General features: G+C 32.4%; 2 protein-coding genes and 2 long non-coding RNA genes across 26 annotated transcripts; 2 read left to right on the top strand and 2 right to left on the bottom strand.

Moving 5' to 3' along the window:
- Positions 1-57: 57 nt before the first annotated feature.
- LOC148618004 (putative tubulin polyglutamylase TTLL9) lies at positions 58-15,659 on the top strand. Of its 21 annotated transcripts, none has more exons than XM_088585718.1 (20): positions 58-163; positions 1,326-1,377; positions 2,382-2,431; positions 2,807-2,893; positions 3,781-3,831; positions 4,432-4,479; positions 5,721-5,765; positions 6,515-6,571; positions 7,836-7,868; positions 9,408-9,519; positions 9,766-9,851; positions 10,197-10,230; positions 10,576-10,710; positions 11,181-11,312; positions 11,691-11,778; positions 12,370-12,491; positions 13,004-13,137; positions 13,655-13,768; positions 14,456-14,586; positions 15,054-15,659. In XM_088585718.1, exons 2-20 carry the CDS (start codon positions 1,360-1,362, stop codon positions 15,122-15,124), a joined length of 1,548 nt encoding a protein of 515 aa, XP_088441844.1. In that variant the 5' UTR covers positions 58-163; positions 1,326-1,359; the 3' UTR covers positions 15,125-15,659. The 21 variants fall into 21 exon arrangements, with proteins under 21 accessions (XP_088441844.1, XP_088441843.1, XP_088441850.1 ...); XM_088585717.1 differs by having other exon boundaries at positions 6,512-6,571; XM_088585724.1 differs by lacking the exon at positions 3,781-3,831 and having other exon boundaries at positions 63-161.
- LOC148618005 (uncharacterized) lies at positions 2,392-5,407 on the bottom strand. Its single transcript, XR_015922605.1, has 3 exons — positions 3,742-5,407; positions 3,245-3,355; positions 2,392-2,550 (listed from the first exon to the last, which is right to left on the bottom strand). It is a non-coding gene; the product is annotated as an uncharacterized LOC148618005 (long non-coding RNA).
- Positions 15,660-15,755: 96 nt separating the features above from the next.
- On the bottom strand, positions 15,756-20,170 carry LOC148618003 (uncharacterized). Its single transcript, XR_015922606.1, has 2 exons — positions 19,817-20,170; positions 15,756-16,004 (listed from the first exon to the last, which is right to left on the bottom strand). It is a non-coding gene; the product is annotated as an uncharacterized LOC148618003 (long non-coding RNA).
- Positions 17,713-25,642, top strand: LOC148618002 (E3 ubiquitin-protein ligase XIAP-like). 3 transcript variants are annotated; one of them, XM_088585743.1, is made up of 3 exons: positions 17,713-17,859; positions 24,384-24,905; positions 25,222-25,642. In XM_088585743.1, the coding sequence occupies exons 2-3, from the start codon at positions 24,401-24,403 to the stop codon at positions 25,341-25,343; spliced, it is 627 nt and encodes a 208-aa protein (XP_088441869.1). In that variant the 5' UTR covers positions 17,713-17,859; positions 24,384-24,400; the 3' UTR covers positions 25,344-25,642. The 3 variants fall into 3 exon arrangements, with proteins under 3 accessions (XP_088441869.1, XP_088441868.1, XP_088441870.1); XM_088585742.1 differs by lacking the exon at positions 17,713-17,859 and adding an exon at positions 20,930-21,038; XM_088585744.1 differs by lacking the exon at positions 17,713-17,859 and adding an exon at positions 23,444-23,547.
- The last annotated feature ends 1,465 nt before the right edge of the window (positions 25,643-27,107 follow it).

Here is a 27,107-nt window from a genome sequence, read left to right as displayed (position 1 = left end):
AGAAAGGCGCCATTATATGGTAAGTCTTACCACTTATGGACCTTATTTTCTAATACGAAATTTCATACTCACCGTACAATTATTTATTTACATTGGAAACAGCATGTGAACTATCTGGGTATTAATAACTCACCAAGTAGAAACCGTAGCAAAGGATCTAAATGTAAAGATATTTTGTTTTTGTAATTTATCCATACTATTAATATTATGAAACATGAGTGCGAATCCCCAGGCTAATCAACAATACAGTCTACACTATTATAGTATAGCCACTACTCATTTTCCACATACATGTACATTTGTATTCTTGTATAGGACATGTCTTGTTGGCCTACATTGGACACAAGGAGGATTGCATTGCTTCTAAGGAATCATGCACATCCTAGATCACCATCCTTTGGTGCCCACTGTGGACCAACAATACTCACTGTCACAAACCTTTAACTACCTATGTTTACTGTTCCTATCTCAAAATGAAATGTTTTACATTTATGAATATTATGATCAAATTAGTCTGTTTGGGTGACATGTTTTGGCCACTATTTTTACAGTAAATCAATGAAAAATACATGTCAAATGAATTTGCAACTCCAAAATTCCATGAAAAGGTAATAATTCAAAGGTATAAACTGATCTTTTAATCACAAGACAAGCTCATTATTTTTCATAAATCAAACTACGAAATCTGTTATGAAAACAAATATCTAATTCTATCATTTAATCAAGGGGATATTGTTTAAAACTGAGAAATTGTAATCATGATTACATCAATAAGTACTGTTGTATAGTTTAGCCTAATATTTTGGAAGAAAAAAAGTATTACAAGCCAAAAATTAGAATATGGGTGAGGTGAGACTACAAATCAGGTTTATATTTCATTTCAACTGATGTACATATTGAGCATAATGTGACATTATTCTCAACAAACTTAGCATTTTTCTGCTGGTGTCAGGGGTTACTTTAACCAAACAATCTTATATCATTTACATGCATTAAAAACTTTACATGTATATTAAATGTTATTGTACTGCGCATAATTTATTACTGAAAATTGGACCGTGTAATCTGCTCATAATGATATATGTTTGTATTGTACTGTACACGCATATGCCTGGACTTATGCCATGGTCCATAATTGGCTAATAAAGTTGTATTCTTGTACATGTAACAATAACAGAGAAATTAGAGAGCATTCAATTTTATACTGAAATTCATCAAAACAAAAAAGAATTGTGAATACATGTAGCTGTCCTGCTCAAGTTTTATGGTCAGGATTAGTGTACATACTGTATACAAATGTGATATCTTAATTTCATCCATTTCAGGTTCTAGTATGTAGTTAAAAACACAAGTTTTAAAATGTCTAAAATTGCCAGGGTAAGTTTCAATGATAGAAAGGCTCATAGCTGAAGGTAGATGTATATAAATTACATGAAATATGCTACAGTGAAAACTGTGAAAACCGAACCCTGAGAAAACCGAAATTTCACTCTAAACTGAACTAATTTTAAAGTCTTGTAGAATTTCCTATTCAAACTGTAGTAATTAAACCGAATCTTGTCAAATCCTAATTCCGATCACTCTCTGTTTCCCTTCCCTTAATTGATAAGTATTTTTTTAACCTGTATAAACCGAGCGTCGCCAATCAGAAGTTAATTATTTTGTTATCTGATCTTGACACTTCTGAAGCCATATTATAACTTGAGCAGATTGATGATCACTCACCTGCAATTAATGAATTACCAAAAGTCAAGTGCATTGTGGGTGAATGAATTTCAATCTCAGACATGTCCAGAAACACCATCAAAGTGTTCGTAAAGTTTGCTTTTTTAAAATATTGATAGGTCAAATTTAGTTTCAGTGCATTATGGAAAAATGGTGAGAAAGTTTTCCAGCACTTTTTTCCTTCATGTATATTAGCAGTAAAAATATCTATGTCATAGAGGCTTAAGGATAAATTTAAATAGCATTTCAATTGTTTCCTAGATGTGTTAAATATATTTGAGGCATAAAATACCAAATTGAGAAAAATGATGTGCTACCTATTGCCTTATTCTTATGTGGAATGGTACTTAAATATATCTAAGTAATTTTTAAATGTAAAGACAAAGAACATATTCCTAAATTGTTTGAAGCTGGAGGGGAGATTAACATATTTTAATATTAACTGTGTTACTCTTTTTAAATAAAGAATTTAGTTAGTTAGTTAGTTAGGTGAAACAAATTATAAGTTAGCTTGTCATGTGGATTTTAAATCTTTTTGGCATCAAGGAATGTAATATTTTGTTTACCTCTGTTTGAAGTAAGGTGCTTTTTTTCTGAGATGTGTGATAGTTTACAATGATGATATTTTGTATACATTAACATTTTTTGTATTAAAGGTACCTGGTTATCAGAGTAAGAACCCACGTCAGTCCAGGGGAATTATTGGGTGAGTCACAGTGTTTTAATTTGTTTTACGCTCATCCTTTGACAAACATAGTATGGTTTGTCCATTCATCTGTCTGTTTATCTGCATTTCCATCCATCCATCATCACATCTTTTGAAAACTAAAAAAAATGTTTCAAGAATTTGAATATTTTTTCAATGCAATATTTGTTGACTAGTTTTTCATTGCTTTTCAGTTTTTTTATTTTATAGTTACGCATAAGTGGATCAAAGGGACCCTGGGGCCTACACCACCCCTTGTGCAAAACATATTGGTTGATTTATAGAAAACACTTGAAACCAACTAAGATTGTTGAAAAAAAAACAACCTAAAGTCTGCTTTTAAATGTCTGAAAATTAAATAATATGTTTTTTCAGGGATAGAGAAATACGATTCAAGTGCTCCCTGCAGAATGTAATTCTTGATGTATTGCGCAATAGACCTGGTTGGACAGAGGTTCCTGGGTAAGGTCACAAAAATTATTTATTCTAACAATTGTTTATTGTGTATGTAACCTCAATAATGCCAGTTGTTGTTTCCCTCCTATACCCAACAGCTTTAATGTCTTTGAGAAGAATGAAATAGAATGCTGAAAGGGGCTGAATTATTTGGGTTACTGTTTGTAGTAATGATGAACAGATCATTGTCTGTCGATTTTTTTAATATTGTTGATGTAGTTTTAATCATAGTTTGCTAAAGTCACATTTAATTGTATTTTATTTTCACATAGTACACAGTAAATAATTATTAACAAAGAATGTCTTGTGTGTCTTGATCCATATTATTTTATGATATGATACAATATAATATCCTACCCTAGAAAGGTATTATACTTTAAGCCTATAACTTGAGCTATACAGCGCTTTAAGCGTATATCTTGTATCTGTAGCTTCTTTGAAAGTACAGTGAAACTTGTCTCGAACTGTCTAAACAAATGAAATAAGGTATGGATCAAGAGATTTTGGGAAGGGGGTAGTTCCTAAATAGTGGGGTTTCCAGTCTATTGTTGTTCAATATATGCCCCCAAAATGCATGTATTTAACAAAATTTTCATACATAAGGTGGTAACAATTTTCATTACCAAGATTTCATATTTTTCTTTAAAAAAGTGGGTTTGTCAGGATATCCCCTCCTTCTGTAAATTTCTGAATCCACCAAACAAAGTCTCAGTGATTCCATAATTGATTCTGTTTAGACTGGTTCAACTGTACATTTTGGTCTTAAACCATATTATGCATATATTGTAGAATTTTAGCGTGCATTGCATTGTGGAATATGTGGCTGTAATTTGAGTTAAATATTTATTACTTACTGGTAATCATATGCTTTAGCTATATGTTGTCAATTTCAGTCCAAATAGTCAGGTACCAGCTACTGCCCAGCAGGGTACCAAACCAACAGGGTAAGTCTGGGTTTCCCAGATACCAGATCAAAACTAACTACTATATGCATGAATGCAATAATTAATGATAATACAAAAAGTTTGTGCATGAATTAGAGTAAATATGAGCTCAATTCTATTTCATTACTGTAGTTTCATTTTGTGGAAATACAAAGTAGGTTGCATTTACGACTGGCATGGTTTGTTCATTGATAAATAGTAATTTAACTATTTGAAAAATAATAACCATGAAAATGTAGTGAAAATAATTCCTAAAATTCTAGACCTTGATTATAGTTGGCAGAATACCATTTGTCCTCAGTAATGGAACAACTATTTACATATATCATGACCCAGCTTCTTCCTTGTTATGAAATGATTGTAATTATGTTTCATGCAGAATATTTGTCATGGTCACCTTTAACAACTATACTTAAACTTACTAAGTTCCAAAATGTGATGTATTAGTTTTGATGTCCATTCAATGAAAAATTGAATGTTTTAGGATAAAATTTTTCATTCTATTTATAGTAAAATTTGATAAGACAGTTCCTATATGCTATAATGCTAAAACTTGACAATTATTGACAATGTATGAATGACAGCCATTTTGAATTCCAGTCAACAAAGCTCAGGTTCAGCACAAACAGGAAATGTAACAAGACAGAGGTAAGAACATCCAAAACGACACACGATAAAAATCTCCTGGTAGAAATAACAGGTTCCCAGCGACACTTAAGTGAGAATTGAAACAGTTTTTCCCACAACTTGACACGCCTTAATTTTTCTTCAGTGATAATAAAATGAAAGAGTGACATGAGAGATTTTTGCACAGAAATTAAGGGAAATGAAGATGAACTGGATTAAGTTGCAAAAGGCATATAAATTCATAAATCTATTTATCTATTCAACAAATTTGGTTGAAATGTAACTAGAACCACAATTTTTTTACCCTATCACCATTTGACTGTTTTGGAACAGTTGTTACACAATTTATTTTCTATGGAACCTGTATTTTCTACCAATAGAAAAAACTTTTAGGCTGTACCTCTATTTTTCTTGACTATCACAGCTTTTCAATCATAAACCTCCCTCATGTGCCCCAAAATACTACATACTTTCCTTGTCATATTTTTACTTGGCTTTCCATACTCCCTCTAAGTCATGAGAAATAGACCAACTTAACTTTTCTCAGCTCTCCATTTCTGGGATGCACAGCTTCTCAACATTTTCTGCATGTTTTTTTTTCAAAGCATTCTTGGTGGTTGGGCAGTTGGCCTAAAATAGGCATATAGTTAGTAAATATCACAACCTTCCACACAATTACTGTATGAAGTCTTTCTATTTTCTGCTTTATCTCTATCAGCAACCATCTCATATCTTTCTTTCCAATTCATGCAAGTACCACACTGTATACTTTTTTCTTTTAGGCAATTCTCTTTCCACCCTCTCATGAATTGATAGTGCATGTAATGTGATCAGCATATCGCTCTTTGAATCATAAATTGATACAATATAGAAGTGCAATGAAGCATATCAAAACTGATCCTAGATTTAAAAAGTAACTGTCTAAAAGTTTCATGATTTGCAGTTTTCTTTTCTCTGTTTCTGTGGATTTTATTTTATACTGAATTTAAACCAAATGACAGCCTAGAGCAAACATAACCCTCTGTCTAACAAGAGTGCTTTAAGGCTGGTTTGACCATTTTATTGTTTTTAAAGTACCAATATTTCTGGTTTTTAACTTAACTTTCACGCTTTTATCAAATAGCAATATAAAAAAATAATTGAGTTCTTGCTGACTTATTTCCAAGATCACTCTGTGCCATTTGTGGCTTAACAATTCATTTCCTATTTAAGAAGACATGATTTTTAATTTCATTTTCATGAAGTAAAACTTGACATTACAGCAGCACATCTCAATCATCAAGCTCTGCAGTCCCTAATAGATTCAGGTGAGTTCAAAGGTCACATATTGCAAGCATGTCAAGTTCAATCAAATGCATTCATTTATACGTTTGTTTTTCGAAGATCAGCACTGTTGAAAAAATCTACTTATCTATCCTATCGCCTTTTTAGGAAGGCAAAGTCACATTCTAGCAATAGCATTGCAATTATACCGCACCGGTTAAGGTCACATCTTTCCCTGGATATGACTTGTCCTTTCTGTATAGCACAAAGGTGAAGGTCACATCTTTCTTGGGTACAAAATTGCCCTTTTCCATGAAGGTAAAGGACAAATCATTGTTAAGACTAATCAGTACCAAGGTCAACGTCTTTTCTGAACCATATCTTCATTATTTATAACTTTTCTTTTTCAAGCTAAATAGCCAGGAAACTTTGTGCTTAGATTAAAATAAAAATCCCAAAATATTTTCAGCAGGACAGCTTCATGCATATACAGTATTTAAAAGTAAATTCTAAAAAGTTGTCTAAGACTTTTATACTAAATAAAAAGGTTGAAATTAAAGATTTCCAAGTCACTGTATCAACCAAATTTCAATGAATGTTATTGAGAATTTTGCATTCAAATTTTAGTAAATAATTTTGGTATATCTATTTTTAAAACTCATCCTATTCTAAGTTTAAAAGACTGAGGTTGTAAGGGTACTTTTCTTGCCACCATTTTCCTGAAATATCATTTGTACTGTCTTAAGAACCAAAGAACATCATTTATTAAGTTTTCATGATTATGATTTAGTAGACCAGTACCGCCAGTGGCTCCTCAGTCCACCCAGGTGGCGCCACAGGGACGGATAGGGTGAGTGCTGCTTCTAGCATTAATAATCTTAGTATCTCCAAGTATTATAGGTACTAATCAATGTATTAGTTCAAAAGTAGATTCTTGACCCTGTAGTTTTAAGTAGATTTCCAGGGGCAGATCCAGAAAGTTTTTAAAAGGAGTTCTAGCTTATTATTTACTTATTATTTAACAAATTAATACCCACAATTAACAGAATTTTCCAACAGAATGGGGTTTCAACCGTTGAACCCTACCCCTGGAACCCTGAACCCTGGATCAGCCACTGATTTCTAGTATTTGCATGTGAATTTGTACCTGCCTGTGACAGATGTATTATGGTATACACTGCTGTATGTTTGTCACATGATTTATATACATGTAATGCCAACAGATTAATTTTTTGTTTCAGAGTTATTGTACTTCTAACTCTGAATAAAACCGAAGATAGGAATATTATGTGCTTTATGGCAATGTTTCTGTAAATCTGTTTTACTTTAATTCATTTGAATTGTTTGTGAATGTATTACAATATTTTTAAAAGCATGATAAAAAACCTAAAGCTGTATGAGATGTGTAAAACGTGGACAAATGTCATAGCTATATATAGGTTATGAGATTTTGCACACACAAAAATCTTATTTCAAAATCTGTGATTTTACAAAAAGATTACTTAATTTTTACCAAAATTGAATTTGCACATATTTATTTAGTAAATAACAAATGTCCAAAACAATTCACATTATTGTACTAATGTTTTTAGACTTTGTTCTTCCAAATTTGACCCAGATTGATTTGTATATATAGTAATCATAAAATTTACACAATATTAATCAAATACAGAAAAATGTTCTTTGTTTTGCATTTCACATTTTAATGAGCAAAAAAAAGCTTATTTAATTCTTGTAATTTTGAGGGTTTTTTTTATATAAAATATACATGGTCTTTTTGATACACATGATTGGAAACAACCTGTTTAATGCTTTAAGTTGTATGGAGTACGAATAGAATTCTCAATTTCATAAATATTTGGCTGGGTTGTACTATCCCATACCGTGGGTGCGATTTCAGGTCTGTCACACTTCCACTTCCTGTTTACCGTTGTTATGGCAACCCGGCCATTTCTGTCTGATCCATTTTTCCTGTATTTTCTTGTAGAATACTTATAGCATTAAAACCAATTTTCTCATCTGAATATTTAGTAAAAATATTTCAGAATTTCATGTGATATATCTTCAGTATTTATATAGTAAGTAAATATCTTGTTGAAAAACAAATTTTACAGTTATCAAAGTTTACCACCTATCCAAAGAAACAGGTAAGTAGGTCAAAGGTTAATTAAATTGACCTTGAATGTAATATTTTTCCTTTGGTATTTATGTTTTTATATTCCATATTATATTCTACAAGCAGACTTCCTCTGTCCTATTGTTACATAATGATATTTCTATCTATATTTCAGCCTGACTAACTTTCATCATAATAAATATTTTTCAAGTTCATATGAAACTTAGAATGGACCAGTATGAACTGATTGTAGGAGGTATATAGTGATCATGGTGTTCATCCATCTGTTTCATCTTTTTGTTTGTCTGTTCATCTGCCAACAAATACTCCGAAATCACAACCACTTGATGTTTTGTAGGGATGTCATATGGTTGGGTTTGATTTCTGACGTGTACTGTTCAAAGATACATCAACTTTTTGTTAGGTGACATTGTTTATATTTGACCATATGGTAACTGGGATGGGAAGAAGGGGTATCCTTTAGTGACCTTTGCTTTCAGTTTTTTTAGTTTATACAGAGTGTTTTTTCACTGAAAGTCACTTGAATGACTCATTGCTCTTAATAAGCCACAATATGACCCATTGCATTGTGTTCACTTTAATGAAAATCTGAATTTTTCAAGAGTCACTGAAAAATTAAAATTAGAATATTAAAAAAAAATGTGTACCTCTTAGCTGGTGAAGTATGGTACTATCAATTTTTATAATAACCGGTATTGCATGTATTCATAAATTTCAGGTGTGGTGATGTATTTTAGAAAATCTCTCTTTGATAGGAAAAATCAACAGCACATTTTAAGTTATAATTCATGCAATGTATAGCCAGGCCTGTACACAGGGCAATCTTATACTTTGAAACTTTGAAAATCAATTAATGTTAATTCCATTTCAAACAATGAGCTCTCATGTCAATTAACCAAGTGACATCCTTCAGTCCTACCTCTCACTATAAATTTGAGGTACATGTAGCAAAGTGCTTTCCATACCACAGAACCATTGGTGCATTTGTACTGAAGTTAATTTAATTAAGCACAGTGCTATTAACTATTGCACATCGAAGCGCATCAAAGCACAATATTATATTAGCCTTATAGAAAAACATAACATCACTGTAAAAAGCCCTGTGTACAGGTCTAAAACATGCTGTCTGATATATTCTGAATATTTCCTCTTCACACGCATGCATGTGGTATAGGTGTTCTAGAATGATGTGTATCACTGCTGTATCCTTCAAAATTGACATGATATTTTAAATTGATAAAAAATACCACCCTGTGTTGTTGCTTAAATTCCCCAATCCACACCTGTTATATTTGTTTTGCAGAATGAAATTGATTTATAAATTTTGTAAGCATATATGTCTTAATGATATATAGAATTGTCCTTTTTGTTTTTTAAAGAGAAAATAAGTAATTACCTTTTTTTCTTGTAAATTTAACGCATTGCAAAAATATGATTAGGACAACTGTAATTTTATCTTTTACTGTAATTTGTAGTTATTGCCAAATGTTCTAGGGGGTTAAGGAAGTTAATGAAAGGGAGATAACTCGTATTGTTTTTCTTTTAACAGTGATGGTGATTGGGACTTCTATTGGTGTGACAGAGAATGGCTGCACCAGAATTATGATACCATGTTTCTTCATGAACATCAGAAAATTCTACACTTCAGAAATCATTATGAGGTAAGTTCATGAAAAAGTCAATGTTAATTGTGTGCAAAACCATGGAGGAAATTATATTGAATTCATATTTTTCTTACAAAACAGGTAGTTACCTTTATAGGAAATAATATTTAAATTTTAAGATATTAGGTCAAATGGAGAATAGCGTATTTTGTTGAAGATCTTGATTCTCTCATTTCGGGAATTTCTTGTACTTCCTGATAAAAATAGAATAAACGCTGCTCATTTTGTTCTTTATTGTTTAAGTTGACAAGGAAAAATTTGATGGTGAAAAACTTGAAAAGATTAAGGAAGCTTACTGAAAGAGAACAAGGCAAGACAGAAGCACAAAGGTTAGTCTTATTCATTGTAGAAGTAATCCAGAAAATTGTGAGGGTCTGCATGGGGAACAAAGAATAATGATACATTTTTTAAAATATTATTTTTTAAGCTTGCATATAAAGGAAACTTGAAATATATCTGTCTTTGTCTATATCTCCTTCTCTATACATCTTGCTTGTAGGATTGGGATGCAGATATTTCTACTTCTCTATACATGTAGTTTGTAAGATTGGGATGCAGACATTTCAGTCATTGTTTGTTAAAAGTCAATTAACTATGGCATTGTCAATGCATGTGATATAAATATATTAATATGTTAGATCATTGATGGTTTCTAAGCCTTTTTTCTATTTCAGTTTTGACTTCTTCCCAACAACATATGAACTCCCTGTAAGTATTATTATGCTGCGTTCAATCTGAAAATTTCAATATCTTTGTCAGATTTGATGACATTGTTAGGGACTTAATGGGATATTTGAGTTCAAACATTTACTGTACAACAAACTGGTTGAATCTTATTGTCTATGTTTTCCCTTACAATTCCAGAGGTTACAAATATGTATTAATGTTCTGCCCATTTTTATGTCTTTTTATTGGAGTTTTTAGTTGAGATAGTTATAGAATATGAACAATTGTACATTGATTGCTTAAATTTTGAAATTGTGTTTTTTTATTGGTGTATTGAGAATATTCTTTCTCTGAAGTATGCATGATTCATTCAACCATCTTTTGCAGTCAGAATACCATATATTTGTGGAGGAGTTTAAGAAGAATCCAGGTATTATATGGATCATGAAACCAGCAGCCAAGTCACAAGGGAAAGGAATATTTTTGTTCAGGAGACTCAAAGACATCACTGACTGGAAGAAGGTAATGATTTACTACATGTTACACCTTTTATAAAAAAATAGGAGATTGCCAGTGAGACAGTCATTCACCAAATGCCCAAACAATGAACAATTAAACTTCTACAGGTCACCATACGGTCTTCAAAGAAGAGCAAAACTTATACCATAAAGCAAGCTGTAAAAGGCCCCAAAATAAATGAAGTGAGGTTTCTTCAGGCTGTATTGTTGAAATTGGGAAATGTTTAAAAAAAAAATATTTGTCATGCCCCTGTCTTTAGGTGTCGTGTATTTGTATGTATATCCATCCTGTAAATTTACCTCTGGTGAAATTTCGAAAATATGTCATGTTATGGATTTCTGTAAGATTGTTTGTTTTATGTGTTGGTAACTTTTGCATGGTTCAAAAATCAACTTTTTGTGTAACTGTATACATATATATCAAGTTTTGTGCAGCCCTCAAAAAGTACTTCAGCTTTATTACTTGTTTTACAGGGAGAGTACCAGCCACTCTCTGACCAGACCAGAGATGTTCCAGAGACTTATGTAGTACAGAGATACATCGAAAATCCATTGCTGATTGGTGGACGAAAGTTTGATGTCAGAATCTATGTGCTAGTGTGTTCTGTAAGTATAACACAAACTATATCTAAGATACTTTGTTCAGTGTTTCTAGTTAGACATTTTTAATATTGTATAGTAGTTTTGTGATAAGTAAGAATAGTAGAGCCTGAAAGCTCTGTAGCAAACACCATATGATGATTGTTCAGTTTGTAGTCTGTGCAATTGTCAGAAAAAATAATTTTGTCTGCTCTTAACTTAGTGAGATGAAACCCAGAAAGTTTTAATGCCCCCAAACATTCAAAACCTCAGTATGCTTTCTTTTAGACTTCTCTCACTAGTTAAAATCTGTTTTCCTATAAAACATCACATTTCAGATGCCTAGAAATGTTTACATTTAAAGAGCACATTTCAGATAAGTGTAGGTTTGATTTTTTGTTTCAGTATAATCCTCTGAAGGTATGGTTATACAGAGGTGGATTTGCCAGATTCTCTAACACAAGGTTCTCTCTAGACTCCATAGAAGATACATGTATCTTTTTAAAAAACATTACATTTGTCAGAACAGGCCTTACATTGTAAAATAAGATTTATCTTCCTTTGTTCATTTCCTGGCAGATTGTGTAATATGTATCATCTTCCTAATATTTATATACTGGTAATATTTCTATGTTCTGAACATTTTTTACATTATTACAACAGAATTGATAATTAAGGACCATAATCAGGGCATAATGCCCCTGTTCCTTTATTTAGTGATTAAAACCGTTGTTTGTACTAATCACTTTTGATATGTTTCATTATGTGGGAATAATATCATTTCAAATACTGTATTTTAGGGAGGTAGACCTAGGATAAGGGACACAACTCTTAAAAATCATTGGAACGTTTGTATTCGATGTCATGTAAGCATCAAGTAACTTGGATTGATTTCATTCTGTGTCAAATGAAAGCTTGATAGGCTTTGGTGAAATTGAATATGATACAAACATATCACTGACTTCATAAGTTATGTCGTTACCCTAGGTCTACCTCTTTAAATGTATATGATTTTGATGTAGCTTTCACATTACTGATTTTACTGAATGTAATGATTTATTATATTATCTTTAATGCAAATAAGATGTTCATCTTACAAATGTAGCTGTTCAAAAGAATGCCCCAGATTATGACCCTGAGAAGGGTTGTAAGTGGTCAACTCAGCAACTTAGGAAATATCTGGCTGCCAAACACGGTGTAGATAAGGTAAGTTTTATTTGAGGTAATTTGATTTTTTATTCGACACAAACCCAGATGCCACAAACGATAGTCCAGAGGCTTAAGAGAAGTAAATAATCTGACTGAATGTAAAAGTGGCTAGCCTAACCGGCTTCTTAGATGTGTAACACAATTTTGCTTAATTTGGAAGCACTTGGACACTTACACCATGGGTTTCAAACTGTCAGAATATGAAGAAAAACTGATTACAGACTATGATAGTCCTATGTGTGGGGAATGCCATTTTCCATCATGCACATAAATCTTTAAATTCCTAGGTTTTGGTATGAGTATGCTCATTAAAACTCTACATATGGCAGTTTTGTCTACATCTCAGTTTTCAGTGGCAAATATTTTGTTTATCATATGGCCATTTTACACATGCATTCCACTTCCAACATGTCCTATTTAAAAATTGTATCTTATTCTGATCATGCATTGACATATTTTGCTACTGCAACAAGTTTCGTTTATGTACCTGAGCCTTGTTTATCTTTCAGGTTCAGAAGATGATTAAAGCTATAGATAATATTATAATAAAGAGTCTACAGAGTGTTCAGAAAATTATAATCAATGACAAACATTGTTTTGAGATGTATGGTTATGATGTATTGCTAGATTGTGAATTAAAACCGTAAGTTTTGAGTTAATTTTAGAAGACATCACTTTGTTGGCTGGAAAACACATTTACTCTTTATTCAAATGTAAAGGCTGTTAAATCTGTGTATAGTGTAAAGTGGTGACTGCTACCTTGAACACATACTATAGAAATAATGCAATTCTTGCCTTTCAGGTCATTCAAAATTAATTTATTGATTCTCATACCATTTGTTATGAAAATAGTGATGAGGATGATTTGACATTGTTGATATCCTGAAAAATGGACAGCGCATATTTGTTTTTCTTTTATTGATATGGTGATAGGTATGGGAAACGATGCACCCTCAAAGAGACAAGGGAGGACCTGTAAACCAAGTTCTTTCTTGATGGCTTTAGTGAACTTGAATTACAAACTCAGTGAAACTTGGTTTATGGAGTTATCAATTTGTCTATGTCAACTTCTATATGTAATTAAAAGTAAGAGTGGGGGTGTATACCTGAAAGGTGAGGGCAACGTGGCTATTTTAAAAATTCATTATTTTTCTCAACAGATGGTTAATAGAAATAAATGCCTCACCTTCCCTGACAGCCAGTGGTAAAGAAGACTATGAGCTCAAATTTGGTCTGCTTAGTGATCTACTTAATGTACTGGATTTAGAAAATAAGTAAGCGTTTTATATATCTATGTTTTTATGCAAGATGTATATCTTCTTGGATGATATTTGGATTTAATCTTTTTTAATTAAAGTGATGGATTTTTCATATGCTGAATAGATTCTTCAAGGAGGAAACAACTGACATTGTCTTTATTTATTCTGTTAAAACTTTTTGAAAAAAAATCAAGTTAATTAATTCAATATCATGTCCTGTTATATCTGTGACATCACATTAAATACAGAGAAACAATCCTTTTTTACAGTTTGTGAGTTTAGCAACTAGCCCTATGCCTGAGACTAGTAAACAATTGGATGGGCTAGTAAAAATTTATGAAAGTTTATTTGAATATATAAGGGAAACTTTTCAATTTTGGATTGAGGGCTAGTAGCTGAAAAAAGTTTTTGGCACAGACTGCTGTTTGGTCTTTAAAATTGATTGGTTAATACGGGTGTTTGGTTTAGACAGGCATTTAGATTAGACAGGTGTTCAGTTTACCAAGGTGTAAAATACATTTAAATTGATAGAAAGGGACTTTAATAACTATCTGCATGGTTAATACAGGTTTTCAAATTATTCAGGGTTTGGTTTAGACAGGTTTCACTGTACATAAAAAATGCTGCTACACAACATATTTTAAAAAAGAAATCGCAGTTAAAAAATCAAAATGTTTGCTAAATGATCCTGTTTTTTTCAAGATTAACTGGTAAAGAGAAGAGAATTGGTGGATGGGATCTTATCTGGGATGATGGAGCTGTACTGGCTGATGATAATATGGACTGTACTCCTGCTAATGGATCTGCTGTTTCTACCCCTAACTCATATCTAGGTTAGAATCAAACAATTTACTACATTCGTCTTTCAATTCAAGTTTGTATCTTATATCTATCATGAGGATTGCTGAAAGGAAGTCCATGCTCATTATCAGTGGAGACAAAATTTATTTTTTGTGACTGGGCTGTCAAGCCTTCAAGATGCATATACTTGATATTTGGCAAAATTTAGAAATATCTAATAGAAAAAAAATAGAACATAGGAAAATCCAATCAGCTTTGAATTGTGTGAGTCTCACATAAATTCCATGAGATTTGACAGGCCAGTTGTGATTGTTTTTATGCAATACAAGTAGGGTCATGCTTTTCACACAGCTTGAAACATCTCTCAAAAACAGACAAAAATATATCATAACAAAAAGTGGATACCATATGAAGACATGGCTATTTCTTATTTGAACTGATCATGACTTTTGATGTCTTTCTGCTGATTTTGTCATATGTCCAATTCTTTATTTTACAGGTTGTTTTAATGACAGGAAAAAACAGTTAAGAGAAATATACCTAACAGCACAATCAGTAAAGAAGTCATAGTCATATTCAGTGTTATTTCTGCGAACTGAATTGTTGACCAAAAACATATATTTTGTTTGATGACCATTGCAAAATGTTTTGTATCATATTAGGGCCTTTATAAGGTTTACAATCCTATCCTCACTTAATAGATTACTTGGGACAATTTATTCATATATAGTGATTTGTATATGCTTTTCTGTTTGCCTAAATGTTTGGTTCAATGAATTAAATAATTGCTCAAATTTAACTAAATGCTTTGGACCATAAAACAGTATTCTTGATGAGGCTTTTTATTAGTTATGCTGGTATTCAATAGTTTAATATTTAATAGTTTCTATAGATCATATTGGATGTATATTGAGTATCAGTCCATATAAAACTTTGACACTACCTATGGAAGAGATGATCCATTGTGTAGAAAACCCACCAAACAAATTTTTTTATTGTCCAAAAATTTGATTTTTTCTTATTTTTTTATCAAAGTGAATGAATGATGTTAAATGATATTAAGGAAGAATGAATAATGGATGAATAAAAAAGTGAATATTGGTGATACGATTTGTATTTCTTTAGATAGTGAGGCTTCTTTTTGAATTCATCCAATTTGACAATTATTAATAGAAATACTAATAAAACAATAACACGGAGCTAGGATAAAAACTTTACTTGCATATAGTCTCTATACCCTGTCCCTGGCTGAGTTCGCTTTACTGTGTTCAATGCTTTCCTTTCTTTTTCTTTCTGCGATGAATTTACCCTTTCAGTTCACTTCGAGTATTTTCCATCTGTTCTTCCTGTCTGGTCTTTGTCCCTGGATTACATTCTTTCGATTTCCGCTAGAATCTTGGTTCCCTTGATTACTCTTCTATGTTTCTCTGAATCTTTCTCTTGGTATCGCCTGATGTTGATAAAAAAATTTCAGAAGTTTTGTGATACATGTGTAATAACATTTTTGTAAAATTTTTGTGAATTTATCTCATGAAAAAAGTAATAATTTTACTATTTTAATCTGAACAAGGATAACTGATGACTACTTGATATTTATTTTTCTTCAAACATCATAATCGTTTTACTCTTCAAAACTCCAATATGATTCAGAAACTTTATGCCTCCCATTGAAGAATGAATTTTGTCATATTTTGATTTTTTTTGTATATCCTACGAGTCAAAAATCCAAAACTATGTTTATTGACTCTTTGGAATACCATCTCGCAAAAACTGAAAATTGATTCTAAAGATTCTTGAAAATTGTCTCTAAAGATTCTTGAAAATCGTCTTGAAGTCAATTCAGTGTACTGATTTAACTGGATTTATTGCTGTTGAGTGGTAATTCATATTCTAAACACAAAATTTCGATAAAAACCAACACAAATTACAAACTAAGCAAGCATTTTTCGTATTTGAAAAATTAAGTTTAAAATAGACTTGCAGAGTTAGTTATTCTCATATTTCAATCCAGATTTTGAAGCCTGTTAGTTGCTGTCATTTGTTTTTGTTCAATGACCATTCCATCCCTATATGAGCACAAATGTCCCTCAAGACGTTTGATAACAGTTTGGATGACAAGTTTACAAGTGCATTATTGTTGGAAGATAATTGGTTGACCTGAATTTTAAAAAAGTACGACATAAGTTACAAGAATTTTAACATTGAAGTAACTGCTGCGGAGTGTAAGTGTATGAAATTGCAAGGCGAGGAACTGTTTGTCATGTTTTTTATTACCTTAAAACAAATATACACAAGAACGATTGTCAAGTGCACTCAATAAAGGTGTGGACTATTTATCTATAACTAGTGACGAAATGTGTTTTGCGATTTAAATCAAACCCTGTTTGTATAAACGGTCTAGTTGTTACTAGGAACACCCTTTTCTCTGGGAATATTTCGGTAATTTTATACTAAAGTAACCCCGTGCTATCTATAATTTGATAAAGTAATTGAAACTGTAACTCTGTTGCTGTGATGTCATAGTAGCTATATAAAAATGGTCGCGTTTCACAGTTTTTTTAATACATTTAGAGAAAATTCATTATATCATTTATTTTCGATTTTTTGGAGATGATGACTAATGTGCCTTTATAGTTCCAAATATATCCCCAATAACCCTAGCAGAAAATCTGTCGAACTAACATGAACAAAATAAAGACGTTCTAAAAGCATAATACAACTCTTACTAATATTACAAATGGACTGACGTCTGAACCTAATGCGTTGGAAAGTCTGCATCCAAAAATAAATAGTTTACAAGAAGTACTAACAACCAAAACTTTCGTTAGTGCTGTGCATCTCAACCCAGGATTTTTATTTTAGTAACAATGTTGCCATCCATTCTTTTAATTATGCAATTAGAGCCATAATTTCAATAAAAGGTAATTATTTATAGATTATTAAAAAAATCAGAGTTAATATTTTAGTTCCATGTATTACCTATTTAAGACTGTTGAAGTTGAGCCAAGTTGTAAATCGACATGAAACCTGTTGAATTACATTAACAATAGCACGTGTACACCTAGAATGATTCTAGTACACCTACACTGTTGTTATTCATTCAATATACGTAATAATTTAAAACCCATTCAAAATATTAGAAGAAGAAAAATTGATATGGGAATGCCTTGTCATCTTCATACTTCTGGAGCGGTGTAATATATAGAACTATTAATTTCTATGTACACATGCATGGATATAAAAACGAAGAGATTCTCATTTTAACTTATACGTTGAATGTTTCAGAAAGGTGTTTCATTTTGCAAGTAAGTTTTAGTTAATCAGAGTGTAGACATTCATTTGAATAGTGTTCCCCCTAAAATCTTAGAAATTAAACAAAAAGTTTAAAAAAAGTACCACAGATGCTCTAGGCACATTTACATTGCAGAAATAAATTGCCGCTTCCCTTTGTAACATACCGGCAACATAAGTAGCATGAGATCCATCAAGAAAATGCATACTAACTACAATTTCTAGCCAACCACAAAAGTTGGAAGACAAATATTACCTTCCCTTGTTAAGTTGTTGTTTAAGGGTAGATTAAAGATGGACGATTATGAAACACACACACACACACACACACACACACACACACACACACAGAGACAAGTAGAACTGACAATTTACCTAAAAATTCAAAATCTGGGGTCACAAGATCCCTGTATGTTGGAAGGTAATAGGGTTTTTATAGCTGAAATTGAAAGGTGAGGTATCCTTCGTTATTTATAATAAAAAGCGGCATATTTTTCTGTAATATGGGAATCGAAAGTCTGGTTCTAGTTTCCTATTCCACGTAAAGCAAAATTTCTGGTTATTAGACCGATTACCTTATTTGGAAGGTGCACAATGAAATCAAAGGGTTACAAAATACAATATGCCAATAATACATATCACACATTTCGATATGCTGTCCACGTGTTTTAAGGAGTCACCTCTCACCAGCAGCATTAGAATCATACATACAGGAAGTTCTAAACTCAAAAATTAATTGTATACAACAAAACCAAAACTGCCGCGATGTTTTATCATGACTACAAGGAATGAAACCTTAGTGATTTTTGGTATTTTGAAATTTGAAATACTGCAAATTTTGATAGATACGATAAATAAAATCTGTTATATTTCGGCATCAGAGAAGTCTGACTAATGGCTTGGTAAATTCCATCGGGGACCATTGATCCAGTGTTTATTATATACAAAAATACTAATAATTTATACTTCAAATTTCGCAAACTGTCATGAAACCAAATTCCAGATGAAATATATGATTCAGTCACATGGTATAAAAATATTGATAGCAAGTCGCTTCGAAAAGCAATACAGATAGATTTTGATGAATATCGTTGGAAAAAAATTAATGGCGCATGTAACTGACAGAACTTTTTTTGGTAACAAATATTTGTTTAATATTGTGTTTAGTAAGATTAAAAAAAATAAACAAATAAGGAAGAAGGAAGACATCTTAGGGGAAGAGTAGCAGTTTATATATTCGGTTTTCATAAGTTTGACAATAGTTCTAGCACAATGCTTCTGAGCAGTATACATGATGGTTTAAGGGCGTATTTTTCGGGTGGTGCAGGGTGGTGTACCCCTATGCACATGCGAATGACGTCACATCCGGTGACCGTGAACAGGAAGTGTCCGGTATGGGAGAGGGGACCGGAAGTGGACTTAGGTGGGGGACCAATAAAGGGAACAGGGGGACATTTTGATCTAGGGGGCTAACAGGTTAGGAGGAAGGAAACGACCTCCATAGGTATCCGTATTAAGTGTCCTTATTAGTGTCATTATATAGTATACTATAAACAGTTAAGTATAAAAAAGGGGGTATTATGACTAGTTACACCTTCCTTTGTTTATATATTTTTTATTTCTACACTTTAATTTACGTTAATTGTTTTTTGATTATTTTTTGTAAATTATTTGTTTATGATTTCATTGTCTTTGTGTAATAATGTCGAATTGAATGGGCACTTTGAATAGATTTTAAATTTTGATTTGAATTTCTTTGTGTTCACTTGATTATGTAATTTGAATAGATGTCCCACGGATTATGTATACTACTCTTCTGTCACTGTTTAACCCAATTTTCACTTTTTTTGATATGTGAATACTTATCTTAAGTACTTCGGAGCTTGCTTAAATTTGACATTTGAGATTGGTTTCATAAGGAAAATAATAAACATGCAGATAAACAAGACTGGTTTAGATATTATCACATACCTTGACGTATATTAAATCGTCGATATCAAAATTTGAACGGAACCAACAATTCGATATATCATCCCTCAATCAATGACAAAACCATGCACCTACGATTTAAAATATTTTAACTTGTCCGTGGTAACACTCCGTCCACTGATGAAAGTTAAGTTTTCTTCAGTCAACTCATTCAATTGCTTACTCAAGTCATATCAGATTTTTTACAAAACTTCTTACAGATAAATTCTTGGGATAGGATTAGGTTGATTGTTTACTGTCTTCATTGTGCAGTATAGAAAGAGGGCGAACGTGTCACAACCGGAGAGTACAGTTTAAACATGAGAACTTACTTTTCTCAAACCAAAAAAAAAATCAAATAAAGAACGTTTTCGCTTTAACTATGACTTTTAACAATCATTGAATTCGATCCACATACAGACATCCACACAAATTATCTTTTCTACTGCAATTCTACTTACTCTATCTAATCCCATATAATTTTGGATGCGACAATTATGAGGAAGAATAATCAAGGGAACCAAGATTATAGCGGTAATCAAAAGAATGTAATCCAGGGACAAAGACCAGACATGGAAAACGCATACACAACAAAGAACATGAAGTAACTAAAATCATACATAAAAAGTAACAAAAGCAAAGCGGACTCCACTAAAAAATGGGAACATTGACTTGGTTCACCAGTAGGGTAAGCGTCCTCTGCTTTTCTAGAAACACCCGTCGAGTTGCTCCGGGGTAGACAAACGAGGAAAGAAAAATTATGACACGTTGAATAAATCAGTTTCATGGCGCAGAGTCCATTAATTTTTATTGTTGTTTTAACATGAATATCGAAAGTGACTACATGTTTTAATTTTAGTCATACTACAATCCCCCCATTGTTTGGTCATTGTTAGGACTATTCTTATCGACACATACATAGCTTTATTTGTGCATATCGAGTATTACCTAAAACTGTTGTAAAAAGCACTCCGTTATATATTTGATGAATGGAAATTACGTAATACATAAACAATTAAATCCTCTCAGTGTAATTTAAATCAATTCATACGATATGAATCTTCTTGTACTCCCTAGGAAACACCAGAATATTCTCCTGTAGTTATTTATATAATTGTAGTACATTGGTTCACCCAAATATAATATTTCTATAAAAAGGTAAAGATTTCCATTCAAAATTCTTTTAAATTTGTTGGACACCCCAATAACGAGTTAAAACGTTTAGGTGAGCCGATCAGCTGCTAGACAATCATTTTCGTTATGTATTTTGGTAGAAATCGTAGGAAAAAAATAAAATAACTACTGTGAAATAATTCTTGAAAAAATTTAAAAATCCAATATTCTATGGCATGTTGGTATGTAAGTCAACCGAATAGTTCAACATAGTATTGTTTATATACATGTATATTGTTTTTGATTAAAAGTAATCAGTAACAAAAGTAAGCATTGCTTGGTTTATGACAACATGCATTTCTGTTAATATTTTAACGGTTAAACATATACTTGTCCGTCTTTTAAGAAATACCATGTTACTACGAAAAAATTTGATAACATTCTAGAAAAATTACAACATTAGGCAACATAGAGTTTCTTTATTTAGCGCTCGAATCTTGGTTCCCTTAGTTACTTGTGCAAAACTAGTTAAAATATGAAATATGAGCTCTGATTTCGACAGTTGTATTTGATCTTTACTTATGTTTTTATGTAGCATGTGCAGAACATAGACAAAAAGAAAACACATATGTTTTGTGAATTAACATGGCACATTTTTCTAACTTACTGCGGAGCAACTTTTAAAAAAGTGTAACATTGTTAAGTAACGCCATAAAAGATTATTCTTATGATAAGGCAGTAAGTGGTGTCCCTCCAACTAAGTGCTACTGATTCGACAATTACCTTTTCTATATTTGAATATTCTCTCACAAACACATGCTTATCATGTGAAACTTTTAATGCACTTATATTATATATTATCCTTGTCTCACGAGTTCAGTTTATAGAGCACAGCCTTAACAAGATTTACAAATTACTACTTAACATGATTTTTATTATTGAATTAATCCATCGACGAATCACACACACACACACACAGTCACGCGCGCGCGAAATAAAAAGAACCCTAGAGTATTGACTAAGTGCACCCACCGGACATGTAGGTATCATATGTATCATTTTGTAATTTCTTATATATTCATGAACTGTTCTCGAGGTGGAGATTGTCAAATTATATTGGTCGATGATATCGGCCGTAGAATTGTTGGGGTGATGTCTCTAATCTTAATCTGTATGAAGTAAATTGCGCTGCACTTGGATAAACTTTGAATGATTTGACGAAAGAAGACTGGATACTTACTGTAAAATATAGTTTTTGTCGCCGATTTATGAATCATATCGGCTTTTTTTTAAACTTTTGTTTCCTTTCAAACGTTAACTATAAAATTAACTATTTAATGTGTCTACATATATGAAAATACAATGTTGACGTATCATATTTTTGTGTTATTTATTTTGTTTCTTGAATGATACCCTGGTCTTGGCTGTTCATTTCACAACGTTAAAATAATCTTATATACCGGGATGAAACAGGTAAAATATAATCTGTCTTTACAGCTTATGTAGGTTAATACGTTTTTGGTTTCACATTGACAAATTTCCTAGAAGCAGTGAAATATGATATAAGTATTTTTGGTGTCTTATCCACAATAAACATCAACACACGCACACAAATTCAAGCTCCGGGACAGCGTCTGACGTTCAAAATTCACTCTAGACGCTACAGCCAGCCCTTTCCAAAAATGCCAGAATTTTGCAAAGTTGAGAACAATGCATTCAATGATTTTAATCGACGATATCTGATTGTAACACGACATTTTATTGGAAAAATGTCCGAGAATTTCGATAGGCCTGTTTAAAGCGGTTAGTGAAAGACGGAACGAACGTCTGCCACTGTGTGGAGCCTGACACGAGTTAAAAACCAAAACAGATCCTGATTTTTGGAAGCGTATTTTAAATATAAAATATAAAGAACAACATTCAAGAGTAATCAAGGGAACCAATGTTATTGTGGTAATCAAAAGAATGTAACCAAGGGACAAATACCAGATTTGGAAAACAGACATGCACAACAAAGAACATGAAGTAACTAAAATCATACACACAAGAAGATGACAATAGGCGAAATAAAAAAAATGTATTGCGATATTTTAATACTTTTCAATTAAAGCTATCATCTTTTTGTTTGAACCTGCATCAAGTGATTGCAGTTTTTAAAGTGGTCAGCTCTTCTTTGAAATGCATTCATCAATTAGAATAATATGTCGAATATCATATACACCGCATCTCATATTGGAATTTTCCATATTTAGTTTTAGTGTTGCTTCGAGTTGCATTTGAAAAAAAATGTAACATTGTTTTTCTTTCGGACTGTTGTTTTATCAGTATTTTCTCCATATCTCTTTTCATCTTTCTTTCTGTACTTTGTCTGATAATGCTGATAACAATAGATTTAATAATTTCATCTTTTTGTCCTTTTCTCCTTTCAATTCTTGAACGAAAATCCTGTTTCCGATCGAGATAATGACATGCTAGGGTTAATTGAACTAGACGACAAAACATGTTTACGCGACAAAAAAAAACAATAACAAGATTTCTATTGGACAATTCAAAAATTAAAAGATAAAAACTTATTTAGTGAAGCCTATGCATTAGTATACATCTCATATCTGAACTGAAAGGTAAGAATATAATTTCTGGTGTATATATATATATATATATATATATTTGAATAGGGCGAAGCAATGAAAGATAGTTAAATGGGATAATTAAATTAACTGTAAAATGTGCTTTCACCAGTTAATAAAGTATAATATCCTGGAATATGAGATCAATATGTAACAGAGTTTGCATGTACGACTGGGGAAACATTTCTAAAACTCTATCGATTTTCATGGAGAAAAAAATCAGTATATATGATTGCTTATTGTACCGATTCCTCAGATCTATATTTAAACGTTTGTATTGTTTGATCAAACTGGTTTCATGTAATATTCATTTTCGTTCCTTGATCATTTTCTACATTTTGTGGTCTTTTGTTTCTCTTTTGTATTTGAAAATTTCAAAAAATTTTTGGTAGAAGTTCCTCAATTATTCGTATAACTTAATGGTTTGTTTATTAAACTTCCCCGTTTATTTTTAAATCAACGAGAAATTGAGAAGTTTCCTGTGTTCACATATAAGTTAGATATACATGTTTCATTTCTGCATCATGGTAACTGAAGCATTCCAAAACTAAAACATTCAATTCTTTAGTAGAGACATTACGAAAGGTACATGTATGTTGCAATTAATTACTGAAAATGCATATTAATCTAGTTCAAGGCAAACATTGCTCTGAGTGATTGTATTTCTTATACCAGAAAATGAACCTATTCCGTTTAAGTTTACAACCGTGCCATAGTCATATTTTATTTGCTTTATATCTGATAGATATATCTTGCTCCAACCATCAGTGTTGAAGAGGAAAGAATAGTTTATCCTTCAAAAGTCTATATTTTATATATTTTTCTTGCAGACACAACAGTCAATAGTATGGCACTTGTAGCTAAATCCAATGTCAATGCATTTCAACAACGAACAGGTTATGACATAATACCTGCACATCCACTAGAAAGGCTACGTCCATTGCAAGTAGATGTCGAATTAAGAAAGAGCACATTTACAAATTGGCCTAAACATTCTATAATGTCACCAAGGAAACTCTATAATAACGGATTTTATTACATGGGAATTAACGACAAAGTCCAGTGTGCATTTTGTGGTGGTGTTCTTAGCGATTGGGAAAGAGATGATGACGTCGAGAAGGAACATGCCCGTCATTTTGGACAATGTGAGCTGGTAAAGGTCAGGAAAGAATCAAGGCACATGCTCAACAGTGAGATTGAAAAGACAAAAAACCTATCAAGTAGTTTGAAACCACACAACCGAAACTATATCTTGTATAGTGACAGAGTAGATTCCTATGAGAGGCTAGGATGGTCAAAACAAAACCCCCATTTACCAAAAGATTTAGCGGAAACAGGTTTATTCTATACCGGTAAATATCATGCTTCATTTCGAAAGGTTTTCAACTGTTCCGTCTCTAAAACAACATTTTCTTCCATTTCACGAAAAATCAATGTCACCAACGTTTTGATTTGATATCTAAAACCAACAGGAAAGATAAAACACATCTTGAGACAATAAAAAAAAAGAAAAACATCATATACATACACCTTCATATAGGTAAAAAATCCTCATAATAAGTTGCTGAAACTCTGTCTTAATCAGGTTTTATCACGTGGCAAGTGCAATATGCATTTTTAGAGGCTAATATGGTTGTCTTTTATTAAAGGCATTGTCTATACTTGTAGGAACTGGCGACAAGTGTAAGTGTTATATGTGCGGAGGTGTACTATCAAACTGGGAAAGCAGCGACGTGCCAAAGGAAGAACATCAACGGTGGTTCCCTAAATGTCCTCTGTTTTCAAACTGAAAACGTCAATAAGAAATCCTGGAATAACAGTTATATTAAAACTGATTTATTTGTTGACAGTAATCAAGGGAACCAAGATTCTAGTGGAAATCAAAAGAATGTAATCCATGAACAAAGACCAGGCATGGAAAACACATACAAGAACATCTGTTATTAACGAAACAGTACATTTTGAAAATGTAAAGACAATTTAGAGTAAAAAAAAATAGTTAGAATTTCTAAGTTTTATGACCTGTCAAGAATAATACTTCTATACGGAAAAGCCTGTATAAAAGAAAATAAAAGAATTTATATCATTATTATTGTGTCTTATTGTTTATATTGCGGAAAAGTGTTTTGTTTTCCTAGCTTTAGATACTGATAATAACAATTAAAGAATTGTGTCCATGGGATACAAATAACAAAGACATCTCTCATATTCCTTAACTTCAAATAATTCCAAATCATCTTCCAAATATACAGAGGAAGATGTTTACAAAATGCTGGAATTTTTAATCGACAACATATTTGTCCAGTGTGGTGGACCTGTTTTTCAACAAACGGTCGGCATTCCAATGGGAACAAATTGTGCTCCTTTACTAGCTGACCTATTCCTTCACTCTTATGAGGCTGACTTTATAGCTGATCTGATCAGAGAGAGAGAGAATATCGTTTGACTAGATCCTTCAATCTCAGTTTCCGCTATATAGATGATGTATTATCTTTAAACAATCCTAATTTCGGGGATTTGATACATCGCATCTACCCGAAAGAACTTAAGGTAAAGGATACTACAGACACTGTGAAGTCAGCCTCATATCTCGGCCTACACTTAGAAATAGAAGGTAAAGGAAAACTATTGACCAAACTTTACGACAAACGTGATGACTTTTCATTCAGAATTGTCAACTTTCTTTCATCTGTGGCAACATCCCTTCGGGTCCTGCGTATGGAGTGTTATATCACAACTCATACGTTATGCCAGAGCTTGCCGAAAATACGCAGACTTTTTGTATCGCGCTAGAACTCTAACAAATAGGCTTCTGGAACAGGGTTATGTTGCTACAAGATTGAAGTCATCACTACAGAAGGTTTATGGTCGTCATCACGAACTCGTGGATCGTTATGATGTATCCATCAGCACCATGAAAACTGATTTATTCAACGGGTCATAGTTTTCCTGTCCTCGTTTGTCTACCCCGGACTTGACATTTTATGAGCAACTCGACGGGTGTTTCTAGAAAAGCAGATGACGCTTACCCTACCGGTGCACCTGGTCAATGCTCCCAGTTTTTAGTGGAGTCCGAGTTGCTCATTTACTTTTGTTACTTTGTATGTATGATTTTAGTTACTTTATGTTCTTTGTTGTGCATGTCTGTTTTCCATGTCTGGTCTTTGTCCCTGGATTAAATTATTTTGATTACCGCTATAACCTTAGTTCCCTTGATTACTCTGGCAACATCCCTTCGGCTCCTGTGTATGGAGTGTTCATATCACAACTCATACGTTATGCCAGAGCTTGCCGAAAATACGCAGACTTTTTGTATCGCACCAGAACTCTAACAAATAGGCTTCTGGAACAGGGTTATGTTGCTACAAGATTGAAGTCATCACTGCAGAAGTTTTATGGTCGTCATCATGAACTCGTGGATCGTTATGGTGTATCCATCAGCACCATGAAAACTGATTTATTCAACGGGTCATGGTTTTCCTTTCCTCGTTTGTCTACCCCGAACTTGACATTTTATGAGCAACTCGGCGGGTGTTTCTAGAAAAGCAGAGGAC

Source organism: Perna viridis, chromosome 5, assembly GCF_037379345.1.
Source record: "Perna viridis isolate PV_CMFRI_1.1 ecotype Kerala chromosome 5, ASM3737934v1, whole genome shotgun sequence".
Taxonomy (NCBI): Eukaryota; Metazoa; Mollusca; class Bivalvia; order Mytilida; family Mytilidae; genus Perna; species Perna viridis.
Note: the sequence above shows the minus strand (reverse complement) of the source record. Positions and strands in the feature narration are given on the sequence as shown.